Below are 12,575 nucleotides of genomic sequence, written 5' to 3'. Positions count from 1 at the left end.
CTTCAGGGTGGGTTTTCAGGGGATGCCGACTGCGTGGCCAGTGGTTCTTCATCAGAGAGAATAGATACACACTGGATGCCACACCGCACTTGACAAAGATTAATGTAGATGCTGGTACAAATCGAAGGTATCACAAAAAGCTGGAGTAACTCAGCGGGTCAAGCAGTATCGAGGAGAGAGGGAATGGGTGACGTTTCGGGTCGAGACCCTTCTTCTGACTGATGTCAGGGGGGGGGGGGGGAGCAGGACAAAGAAAGGATATAGGTGGAGACAGGAAGACAGTGGGAGAACTGGGAAGGGGGAGTGGGGTGGGGGAAGAGAGGGACAGAGGAACAAAGATTAAAATAGCTGAATTGAGCACCCGTGGGATCATATGGCAGAGCGTGCGGTTAAGAGTTTCAGGCTTGAACCAAGAGATAATTAAGCAGCGTGGATCACTGTTTCATTAAGGCAGAAACCAGAATCACCCTCCAGGGACCGAGACGGCAACATAACTGTAACTGTGTGTTCACGAGATTAAAATATCAGTGGCTGCAATGGGGCACAACCTCTTGCATAACATCATAAAGATCTGAAGAAGGGTCTCGACCCGAAAAGTCATCCATTCCTTCTCTTCCGAGATGCTGCCTGTCCACCTTTTTGTGCCTGTCATAAAGATACAAATGTGTGATCATTGGTATGCAATGTACCTGCAAATCACTGATTCGTGAATTAACTTGGTCTTTTGGAATGGTTGTCCATATTCATGTGGCTATGGTGTATGATTAGCAACTATGGTCTATGGTCTATGGTGTAAATTAGCAACTTATTTGCGGAGTTAATTCTTCTGCTTGATTATTTTGTCGTTGTTATCGATTTTGCCTGTAAATGATTCCAAATGCCAACCTGTCACTTTTACTAACGGGGACAGCTCAAATGGATGATATTTTGTAATTATGGTAATCTATATTACATTTTAACTATATCAAACATAATTATTATTGTTCAATTAAACGACTCCATTGCTGATCTGGCTCATGATAGTTCAACCTCCTGGAAAATTAAATAATTATGCGAGTCTTTGGAAGGAAAGGATTTATGTTGTTTTATGTTTGTTTTTCAGTGAAATTTTGGCATCATTTTCTGCAGTTCTGAATTAAACTTTAAGATAAATGCAGTGTGAGATGATAACTGTTGACAAATACTGTATCGTTTAAGCATTTCACAACCAATGTAGAAAAAAATCAAAGTTCCCATAAACTCAAACATTCCAATGCAGTCAGTCACAATGTGACTGATAAAATTGAACTCTGGAAACGTACAGCACAAGAATAGATCTCTAGGGCCATAAGGTCTGTGCTGAACATGATCCCAAATTAAATTAGTCTCATCTGCCTGCTCATGATCTATGCCCCTCCATTCCCTGTGCATCCCTAAAACCCTCTTATGCCACTATTGCATCCCTAGCAATGATTTCTTGGCACCCACCAACCTGTGTGTTAAAAAAAAACATACCCAACGTAATTCTTTCTGTCTCTCTCACTTTAAAGTTGCACCCTCTAGTATTTAACCCAGTAATATCCATATCAATGGTCAGCTTAATAAGAATCCCATATTTTAATTGATTAATGCTTAAATGGAATAAAAAGACAAATGTTAACCATTTATTTGAAAAGATATACCTAACTAATGATTTGGATATTGTGTTTATGTGCAGATAACTTTGGAACAATGAAGATAATATCATTACTGTTTATTCTGGGAGCTCATCTTCCCTTGGATACAGGTATGCAATTACGCTTAGAATTTACAAAGTACTGTCTCATCAATAGAGAGGTACCTTAGCAAACCAATGTCGTACGTTGAAAGACTGGAGCAACTGGGCTTGTATACTCTGGAATTTAGAAGGATGAGAGGGAATCTTATTGAAACATATAAGATTATTAAGGGATTGGACACGCTAGCGGCAGGAAACATGTTCCCGATGTTGGAGAGTCCCAAACCAGGGGCCACAGTTTAAGAATAAGGGGTAGGCCATTTAGAACGGAGATGAGAAAAACCTTTTTCACGCAGAGAGTTGTGAAGTTGTGGAATTCTTTGCCTCAGAAGGCAGTGGAGGCCAATTCTCTGGATGCTTTCAAGAATTAAATAGAGTTAATGATAGCGGAGTCAAGGGATATGGGGAGAAGGCCGGAACGGGGTACTGATTGTGGGTGATCAGCCATGATCACAGTGAATGGCGGTACTGGCCTGAAGGGCCGAATGGCCTACTCCTGCACCTATTGTCTATTGCATAGGAAGGAACTGCAGATGCCGGTTTACACCGAAGACAGACACAAAATGCTGGAGTGCCTCAGCAGGACAGGCAGCATCTCTGGATAGAAGGAATGGGTGATGTTTCAGGTTGAGACCCCTCTTCACACTGTCTGAAGAAGGGTCTCAATCCGAAACATCACCCCTTCCTTCTATCCAGTGATGCTGCTTGTCCCACTGAGTCACTCCAACATTTTGTGTCTATAAAGGAAAATATCATCTAACTGTTGTAAACGGTGTAAGTTGAAGCAAATCACTTCAGTGGCTTGCTTCCGAACTCTGGTTGATGATTCATTCGAACTATCAATAGCCGGAAAGCCATGCACATCATCCCTGGAAAGACATCTCCAGCAAGCAAAACAGTGCTACAATGTTGTCCTTTGAGTGCACTTGCTTTCCACTGTTTAATTGACCTTGCTGATTCAGACACTTAATCAAACGGACCAAAATGATCCCAGATATAATTTCTGTATTAGTTTAGTTTAGAGATACAGTGCAGAAACAGGCTCTTCGGCCCACCGAGACCGTGTCCGACCAGTGATCCCTGCACATTAATGCCATCCTACACAATTTAAAATTTACAAAAGGGACAATTTACAATTTTATTGAAGCCAATTAACTAACAAACCTGTACGCCTTTGGAGTGCGGAGGAAACCGGAGATCCCAGTGAAAACCCACCCAGGTCACGGGGGGAACGTACAAACTCTGTACAGACAAGCACCAGTAGTCAGGATCGAACCCGTGTCTCTAGGGCTGTAAGGCAGAAACTCTACCGCTGCGCCACCATGCCGCCCAATTGTGAATGGAGAATTGAACGATATTAGACCGTGAGGGTTGGGGCAGAGTTAGCTCCAGCATCCCTGGGTTAATGTCGGCTTAATTGAACTGCTCAGTGATGACCTTCCAGCCATTTATGCTGCTACAGGTACTTGGTGTGCATGAGAATGGAATTGTGCTTCTCCGCAAGCCCTTGTGCGGAGATGTCCACTCCTGGTTCCTACTTTCAGGCCTCCAGAGAAAAAGGCTTCAGGAGACAATAAAACAAGTGCAGAAAATGTCGTCTCTCCAATCTCCCTTCCCCGTGACACACTGCTGAACCTGAGATGGAAATTCCCAGAGAAAAGCTTCCTGGAACAACTCACAGCCGTCAAATATACTCAGCAAAGTTCTCAAATATTTCCACAGCTTGTCAAATTTAGAGAAAGGATATGAAACTGTCGACAAAACCAAACAACTTCCCATGATTTTGTCATAAATGCCAAATTACATGCAATGTGAAGCAGGCTTAGAATGATTATACTGACAGCTGAAGAAACGAGGAACTGCAGATGCTGTTTTACAAAAAAGGACACAAAGTACTGGAATAAATCAACAGGTCAAGCTGCATCCTTGGAGAATATGGATAGGTGACATTTCAGTTCAGGACCCTTTCTCAGAATGATTGCGTGGGGGGAGGGGGAGGGGAGAAAGCTGGAAGAGAGGAGATGCAGGACAAAGCCTGGTGAGTGATAGGTGTATACAGGTAAGGGTGTCATCTGCCTATCAAAAACATCCCTCACCTATGTCCACCTATTTCCTGCCAGGCTTTGCCTGCCCCTCCTCTCTCACCCTCCTACAATCAGTCTGGAGAAGGGTGTCACCCAAAACGTCACCTATCCATGTTCTCCAGAGATGCTGCCTGACCCGCTGAGTTACTCCAGCACTCTGTGAAACGTCACCTATCCACGTTTTCCAGAGATGCTGCCTGACCCGCTGAGTTACTCCAGCACTCTGTGAAACGTCACCTATCGATGTTCTCCAGAGATGCTGCCTGACCCGCTGAGTTACTCCAGCACTCTTTGAAACATCATCTATCCACGTTCTCCAGAGATGCTGCCTGACCCGCTGAGTTACTCCAGCACTCTGTGAAACGTCACCTATCCTTGTTCTCCAGAGATGCTGCCTGACCCGCTGAGTTACTCCAGCACTTTGTGTCGGAAAACATCTTCATTAACCAAAGCTGAATTAGCTCGACGGTTGTAATCAGTGCTTTTGTATTGGACAGAAACGTGCCAATGCACATGATTAATAAATATATGTGCCCTGTAGTCAGAAAACAAATTAGTGGCGTTTAACTTTTTAGAGACGTCGGTGCTAAAGGAGCACTGGTTATAAGTAAGATGGACACAAAGGGCTGGAGTATCTCAGTGGGTCAGCAGCATGTCTTGGAGAAAAAGAATGGGCGACGTTTCTGGACCGTTCTTCAGGCTGAAAGTAGAGGGGAGGGAACTGGAGATAAGAAAAGGCCAGAGCAAAGCAGGAACTGAAACAGGTGACCAAGGAAGGGTGGGGCCCATGATGGACCATTGTTGGCTGGGGAAGAGGTGATCGAGTCCGGGTTAAAACATGGTCGTGCAGCAGGTCCAGGGTCCAAGTTCCAAGAGCATGGTCTCTGTAGGAATCACAGAGGGGGAGCAGTGAGAGAAGTGTCTCACAGAACTCTCTCTATATATGTATTCTCTACAAAATACACGTTAGTGTAGATTTCTGGCCACTGTTTCATCTCTGATGCATTCGCATTTCAAGCACTGTTTGCTGGCCAGATATGAGTTGTTGGCTTCGGTGAAGCACAGGGTGAATTTCCATGGCCTTTCTCCCGGTTGTTCGCCAGTGGAAGAGCAGCAGACACCTTGGGAAGATGGCATTCTTCCAGAGCTTGTCAAAGAGCTACATTGAGGGACTTACTTCAGGAGCCAGGAGAACTTCCAGAGAAACTCACTCTTTAATGTGATCATCTGCGAATGGTCAGCCATGATCGCATCGAATGACGATGCTGGCTCAAAGGCCCTGCACTTATTGTCTATTGTCTATTAAGATTTATTAAGTGATCATTTGAGTAACACCGATTTCTGTTTTTTTTCAGCTCTTTTCACGGTCACTGCTCCGAAACTGTCCTACACAGCATTGTATGGAAATAACATTACCATGGAGTGTATATTTCCAGTTGAATCCAATTTCCACATAAATACGTTGAAGGTCTACTGGTATCACATCCTGGACAATGGAACTTCTCGACTAGTGTACAAGCTGTTAAAAGGGAAAGCAGCTCTTCATGACCAGTCCCTCGAATACAGAGAAAGAGTGTTCATGAGACTGGATAAACTCTTCAACGGACGTGCAGTAGTGGAGATCAACCAAGTGAGAGTTAGTGATGCAGGGACGTACCGCTGTATTATTGCTGTCAATGGGGTGGACTATAAAGAAACAGCGCTGAGAGTCGCAGGTAAGCAAGTCATTCCTCTTCTCTGCTCCAGCAGCTAGCTGGTTCATTTTTAATCATATTTGTATTGTTCTCATCAGAATGCATTTTTAACATCGGGTGAGTTCTTGATCTGGACCGTGCCATCCCATGAACTCACAGATCAGAGACTCAAGACTCAGAGGAATAAACTCCCAGCCTACTCAACCTCTCCTTGTAGCTCAGACCCTGGTGTCCTGGTAACATTGACAGGACTCGAGGGCCTGAGCTACAAGGAGAGGTTGAGCAGGCTAAGATTTTACTCCTTGGAGTGCAGGAGGCTGAGGGGTGTTTATATAAAGGTGGAGAAGATCACGAGGGGAATTTACTAGATGCACGGAGTCCTTTACCCAGAGTAGGGGAATCAAGAACCAGAGGACATAGCTTAATATGAGAGGGGAACGATTCAATAAGAACCTGAGGGGCAATTTCTTCACATACAAAGGGTGGTGGATATTTGGAATCAGCGGCTGGAGGAGGTAGTTGAGGCAGTTGCTATAACAACATATGAAAGACATATGGACAAGCAAAGGTTTGGAGGGATATGGGCCAAACATGGGCAGGTGGGACTAACATAAATGGGACATATTGCTCAGCAGAGGTAGGTTGAGCTGAAGTCCCTGTTTCTATGCTCTATGACTCCATGTAAAAGAAGGTGGGAAATGTGCATCACCGGGGTCCACATTTTATGCCCTAATAATCAACTTAATATTGAACAGGTTTCTTGTCCATTAACATTGGGCGGGAAACTACCTGGTAACCAAAAGCTCAAAAGGAGGAGCTTGTGAAAGTATCAATAAGAAAGAAAGTTTTCTGCTGTTTTAAATAGGCCTGATCACAATTGATTCCAACATGCAAACAGTAGCTATTGAGCATTTGGGGGGCTTGGATCACTCTATGGCCCTCACCACCCCCACCCACTGTTCCTGTAACCCCCTGCAGTCCTGACTCTCTCCAATACACCTGTACTCCCTCAATTCATAATCACTCTGCATCCCAAATTTTAAACACTTGCAGGTTTTTTTTTCCCAACGTCATTTTGGCCTTGAAAATATATCGTTGTTTTTTCATTGCCATTATTCATTAACCTGCAGCAGTTCAAGAAGTTTGCTAAATGCCATGTTCTTAACTAAGGATGGGCAAAAAAATGCTAACCCTGCAAACGACAGTGAAATCTCTCCCCTCCCCCCCCCCCCCCCCCCCCCCAACAAAAAAATAAAAATAAACCACCAGCAACAATATCTTCAACCCTCGGCTCTTCAACCACTGCTCTAAACTTTCATCTTTCCTATTTCAACCGCTCCCTTCTTCTCTGGCCAATAATTTGGTAAACTGCCAGACATCCCTTTAAAGTTTGTCTTTGACATTGTATTTTGTCTGATTTTGCCTCTGCGCAGAGTCTTGGATGTTTTACTATGCTAAAGGTGTGATAAGTTGTCGCATCATTCCAAATTAAATCAAACGCTTACATTGTGTTTTACAGCCTCCTACAACGACATAAAGACCCACAACACCAAGGAACAAATGGAGACAGAATTTATTTGTCAATCGGCTGGGTACCCGTTAGCCAAAGTCATGTGGTATTACGCAAATGGTACTGACCTGAACATGACAGCCAATACCACCCACTTTACAGGTTCCAATGGACTCTACTACATACGAAGTGTAGTTAGAATAAGGGCGGAGACAAACGAAAAATATTTATGCATGTTCTGGATTGAAGAACATAACATATCTACTTCAGCTGTTTTACAAATTAAAGGTAGGTCACTTGTATTTATTTCGTTCAACAGATTTCAAACCGGACTTGATGCTGGTACCTTCATTGTCATGACTCACATAATTTTGTACGCAGTCCTCTGAATTTAAAACGAGGCAAATGGTGCAATGCATGAAATTAGCAAAAAGCTATCTTCTTATTTTGCATTCTCTTCTAATTAATAATTCAGCTCCACGAGCAACTAAAACAAAAAGTAGATATTGAGTAAAAAGTCAAAACCCTGAGAGGATGATGTTAGGAATCATTCATAAGGGCACAGACTCTCTACTCTGTCACCTAGCAGTGGGACATTATGAGAAGATTACATCAAACTGGAGTTAGCAGGGAAAAGTCAAGTCAATTTTATTTGTACAGCACATTTAAAAACAACCCACGTTGACCAAAGTGCTGTACATCAGTTCAGGTGCTAAGAACGAACATACAATGGCACACAAACATAACAGCACATACATAAACAGTTCACAGCGCCCCCTCAGAGGGCCTCAAACGCTAGGGAGTAGAAATAGGTTTTGAGCCTGGACTTAAAGGAGTCAATGGAGGGGGCAGTTCTGATGGGGAGAGGGATGCTGTTCCACAGTCTAGGAGCTGCAACCGCAAAAGCACGGTCACCCCTGAGCTTAAGCCTAGACCGCGGGATAGTCAGTAGCCCCAAGTCGGCCGACCTGAGGGACCTGGAGATAGAGTGGTGGGTTAGAAGATCTTTGATATGGGGGGGAGGGGCAGCCCGTTTAGGGCTTTGTATGTGAATAGGAGGAGCTTGAAGTTGATTCTGTACCGTACTGGGAGCCAGTGGAGAGAGGCCAGAATCGGGGTGATGTGGTCCCTTTTACGGGTACCCGTCAGGAGTCTCGCTGTGGCGTTTTGGACCAATTGCAGGCGGGACAGGGATGATTGGCTGTTCCCAGTGTATAGGGAGTAAAGTAAAGTAATATTTTCAAGGATGTTATGCCTTGGCTCATAAGTACGCTGGAAATGCACATGGTTTAATTATCACTACTTCTATTTCTTTTAGAAATCAAACTAAAAGATAATGAACCGATTACGACATCTACTTCAATGAGAAGAAGTTACTTCATAGTGGCAATCACTGTTCCTTCGATAGTTCTTCTTGGAGTCATTATGACCCTAATCTGCATGATAAAATCAAGACTGCATCACCAAGGTAAGCAAGTCACTGTTGTACATGACGAAAGTGCAGCTATATGTCTTTGAAGAGTTGAGATGTTTACTCTGACTGAACTACATTTACAATTGTTAGTCGATTAAATATTTGGTTGACTAATAAAATCAATAATACATACACTTAAGTGCAGAAGAAAATCCAAATAGTATATTTGTGAACGATATCTTGGCTCAACATTATTTTCCAACAACTCTTCAGAAGGGAAATTCCTTTGTCAAAAAGATAGGCTTGGAGCTAATAAAATCAGCAAACGTTATCTTTTTTTTGTGTAAATATTACTTTATTAAGGGAAAACTTAAACTTTAAAGCAAACTAAAATGTGTCTCAGCCAAAGCAGATTTAAAAGTTTAAATTGTTTTGCTTGTTTTTAAAATAACTTTGTGAATAAATCAATACAACTTATATTAAAGTGTTGTCCTCCTTGTGTAGGATGCACTCCAGTCCCAGTGGTGCCTCCTCATCTGGTGTAACAGCCCCCAGACTCCCACAGTGCTGACAGGTTCCTGCTCCCGATTGCTTTCCAGTGATCTTGCAGGCAAGTGTACTGATGCAGATATTGGGCCAGGACAGGATTATTCATTCAACCTCGCAGGTCTTATGTTTGGGCATGGGAAGGGAAAGATATTTGAAGGAAAGGCAAAAAAAAGTGTTGGAGTATCTCAGCGGGTCAGACAGCTACCCTGGATTCCCAGTGCTTCCAAGATGGCGTCCAACCCAAGCCGCTATTTGTGTGCGAGTCACAGAAGCAGATCTGAAATGGTACATTACAATCACTCCACACTTTATAAATCTGATACTGTGAACAATAGACAATAGACAATAGGTGCAGGAGTAGGCCATTCAGCCCTTCGAGCCAGCACCGCCATTCAATGCGATCATGGCTGATCACTCTCAATCAGTACCCCGTTCCTGCCTTCTCCCCATACCCCCTCACTCCGCTATCCTTAAGAGCTCTATCCAGCTCTCTCTTGAAAGCATCCAACGAACTGGCCTCCACTGCCTTCTGAGGCAGAGAATTCCACACCTTCACCACCCTCTGACTGAAAAAGTTCTTCCTCATCTCCGTTCTAAATGGCCTACCCCTTATTCTTAAACTGTGGCCCCTTGTTCTGGACTCCCCCAACATTGGGAACATGTTATCTGCCTCTAATGTGTCCAATCCCCTAATTATCTTATATGTTTCAATAAGATCCCCCCTCATCCTTCTAAATTCCAGTGTATACAAGCCCAATCGCTCCAGCCTTTCAACATACGACAGTCCCGCCATTCCGGGAACTAACCTAGTGAACCTACGCTGCACGCCCTCCATAGCAAGAGGCTTGATTGTAATCATGTGGTGTCTTTCCGCTAACTGGTTAGCACACAACTAAAGCTTTTCACTGTACCTCGCTCGGTACACGTGACAATAAACTAAACTGATGAACTGATAGGTGACGTATCGGCTCAGGACCCTTCTTCAGATATTTGCATTGCCGATGGATTCAAACCTCCCAACCTATAACATGGCAGAGGTGTTGAAGAGTTGCAACTTTTCCTCAAATTTCTGTCATGTGATAGTTCCTATGATCTGAACAATTTGATAATGAAATTCAGACTCGATGAAAAGAATAGATCAGCAATTATGATCCAACAGAAGAAAAAAAAATCATATTGCGTGCAAACTGGAAGTGGTTGATCTTTCAGCGTCCATTTTCCACCACCCACCCACAACCATAGCAACCTCCCACTCCCACCCCTAATCCATCCAATGTCAGGTCTATCGCACAGTTGATCAATAGCATTCTCTCCTTTCTGCCTCTACAATTGTCATGGATCCCATAACTGCACCTGCAAAACAGGACCTTCAACCCCCTTATCGTTCAAAGAAGGCAGGCGAAGGTTATTAGAGGCAGCCTATCACTGAAATGCAGAGGCAGGTGAAGTTTCTTAGTAGCAGCTCATTAAAGGCTCATTAGGCTTGTGGTATCCCAATCCCCCAAATCTCTCGTCAGATTTTCTACCAACCCATAGTTTTTCTACCCATTTTCCTTCAAAGAATGTCATCATTTCAGAGACGTTTTAGTAAAGAGGATTTCAATCCCCCCTAAACGCTCATCTGTTTTTCATTTAATGGTCACTTCTTGTCGAGGGTGTATCAAATATTTTGCCATGTTGCCACACTGAGAAGTTATGTACATCCTCAAAGTTAAGCAGACTGGGTACTATTTTTAACCTGAAAATTTGAGTAGCCTCAAAGCATAGTCATAAAACTTGCAAATCTTTCAAAAAGCACCAGAGGTAACTTTCTTGGCATGACATCAGTCAGTGATTTCTAAATGCACTCCACTGTCATGTAATCATTGTCGATGTTTGAGTTGATAAGGTGCGTGGCCTATATTTAGTTACATGACAGGCCACAATTGAACAATTAAAGTTGGAAGGAATGTGAATCACTGAGAATGAAACCAGTCAGGCAGTGTAAATGATGTGTGTAATTAGTTGGGGGTTACCAAGATATGGAGAACCAAGAGAGAGGTATTGTTTTAACAAATAGAACTGGAATCTTGCATTGGTCATGTTTTCTCATGTCAGACTGTGTGACTAATCTGCAGTAAATAGTTGTACTCATATTTAAATTTTTTTTCCTTGTATTCAGGCAAGAAAAAGCTTACAGAAAGCAAATCGCTAATATGAACTCTTGAATTAGAAGGAATCTTTTGAATGCAACGTGTGGAGTTTATTTTGGAAACTGACAATTGTCGAAATTTCAATGAGGTTATGCCAGCATTAAATCGCACCTTTTTCAGAGGAAAGACTGTGAATGTGACTTTGGGAGCTGCGGCAGCGGCAGCGTCTTCGCCCGCCCCGAATCGCGGGGCTTGGGTCTGCCCGCCGCGGACCTTTCACCGTCCGGCGCGGCCTGGAATAGGCCGCGGGATCTTCCACCGCCCGGCGGGGGCTTCAATGTCTAATTTCGTCTGCCTGACCGCGAGAGAAGACGACAGGGAAGAGAGAAGACATTCTGGCCTTCCAACACATTGAGGAGGTGACTGGAGGAGACTCACTGTGATGGATGTTTTTTGGTTTATATTGATTGTGTGTTTTATTGCTTTATTTTTTACTGCCTCTCATTGTTGACTGCGGGTAACGTAATTTTGTCCAAAAACATGATTTTGGATGACAATAATGGTACTTTATTATTATTTATTATTTTTTTTAAATTAGCCAACAGAAGCTTTTCACTCGGTATCCTAATTCTTAAGCAAAGCATCCCAGCCCCTTATCAGTCACAGACTGGATGGAAACCGTATCTTTCTATTCAATGATAAGGAAGGGTCTCGACCCGAAACCTCACCCATTCCTTCTCTCCAGAGATGCTGCCTGTCCCGCTGAGTTACCCCAGCATTTTGTGTCTATCTTTGGTATTCAATGGTTGCTTTTTCACTTAATGGATCCACATGTCCTCAGAATTGCCTCCAGCCACTCAGTATTATATTCATTTGGAGTAATGCCAAGTGTTTAATGAAGGAATAAGCACCCAGTCTGTGTGCATAGGTGGCTCTCACAACTTCAAGTGGAATTGTTTTCCATCTGTGATTCAGATCACATCCAGAGAGCTTTTGCCATATGCCAGTGCTAACACTTAGCACTGCATGGCTTTCTAAAGCAAATTAAGGAAGAGAGCAGAAGAAATATTTGAGAGTCAAATCAACTTTCTGAATGTTTTTGCAAACTGAGAAACCGCCAAAACACATTTCAGTTCCAGAGAGAAACTGGGAAGGACTGAAGGTTTATCCACTCCACTCAGTAAATTGTTGGGATGTTGCTAACATCCCAAACCCATCCACTCTTCGGAAGCTTGCTCATTTAAGTAGGAGAAAGGCTTGAGAAGAATGCAATCAAAGGTTAAATAAAGAAGACCAACCTAAAGGAGACAACTTAAGGACTTACCGATATGATCAATAAGACTTGTTGAGATGATCTTGACCAATTAGCAAATCCAGTAGCAGTGGCAGAAATGCAGGGATTGGAAAATCAATGCAGATATCGTTTGCGATATTTT

General features: G+C 43.2%; 1 protein-coding gene across 1 annotated transcript; it reads left to right on the top strand.

Annotated features, from left to right (window-relative positions):
- Positions 1-1,668: 1,668 nt before the first annotated feature.
- LOC144592315 (programmed cell death 1 ligand 1-like) lies at positions 1,669-12,034 on the top strand. Its single transcript, XM_078396844.1, has 5 exons — positions 1,669-1,765; positions 5,196-5,555; positions 7,054-7,332; positions 8,363-8,512; positions 11,169-12,034. The coding sequence occupies exons 1-5, from the start codon at positions 1,669-1,671 to the stop codon at positions 11,204-11,206; spliced, it is 924 nt and encodes a 307-aa protein (XP_078252970.1). The 3' UTR covers positions 11,207-12,034.
- Positions 12,035-12,575: the final 541 nt, after the last annotated feature.

Source organism: Rhinoraja longicauda, chromosome 3, assembly GCF_053455715.1.
Source record: "Rhinoraja longicauda isolate Sanriku21f chromosome 3, sRhiLon1.1, whole genome shotgun sequence".
Classification (NCBI taxonomy): Eukaryota; Metazoa; Chordata; class Chondrichthyes; order Rajiformes; family Arhynchobatidae; genus Rhinoraja; species Rhinoraja longicauda.
Note: the sequence above shows the minus strand (reverse complement) of the source record. Positions and strands in the feature narration are given on the sequence as shown.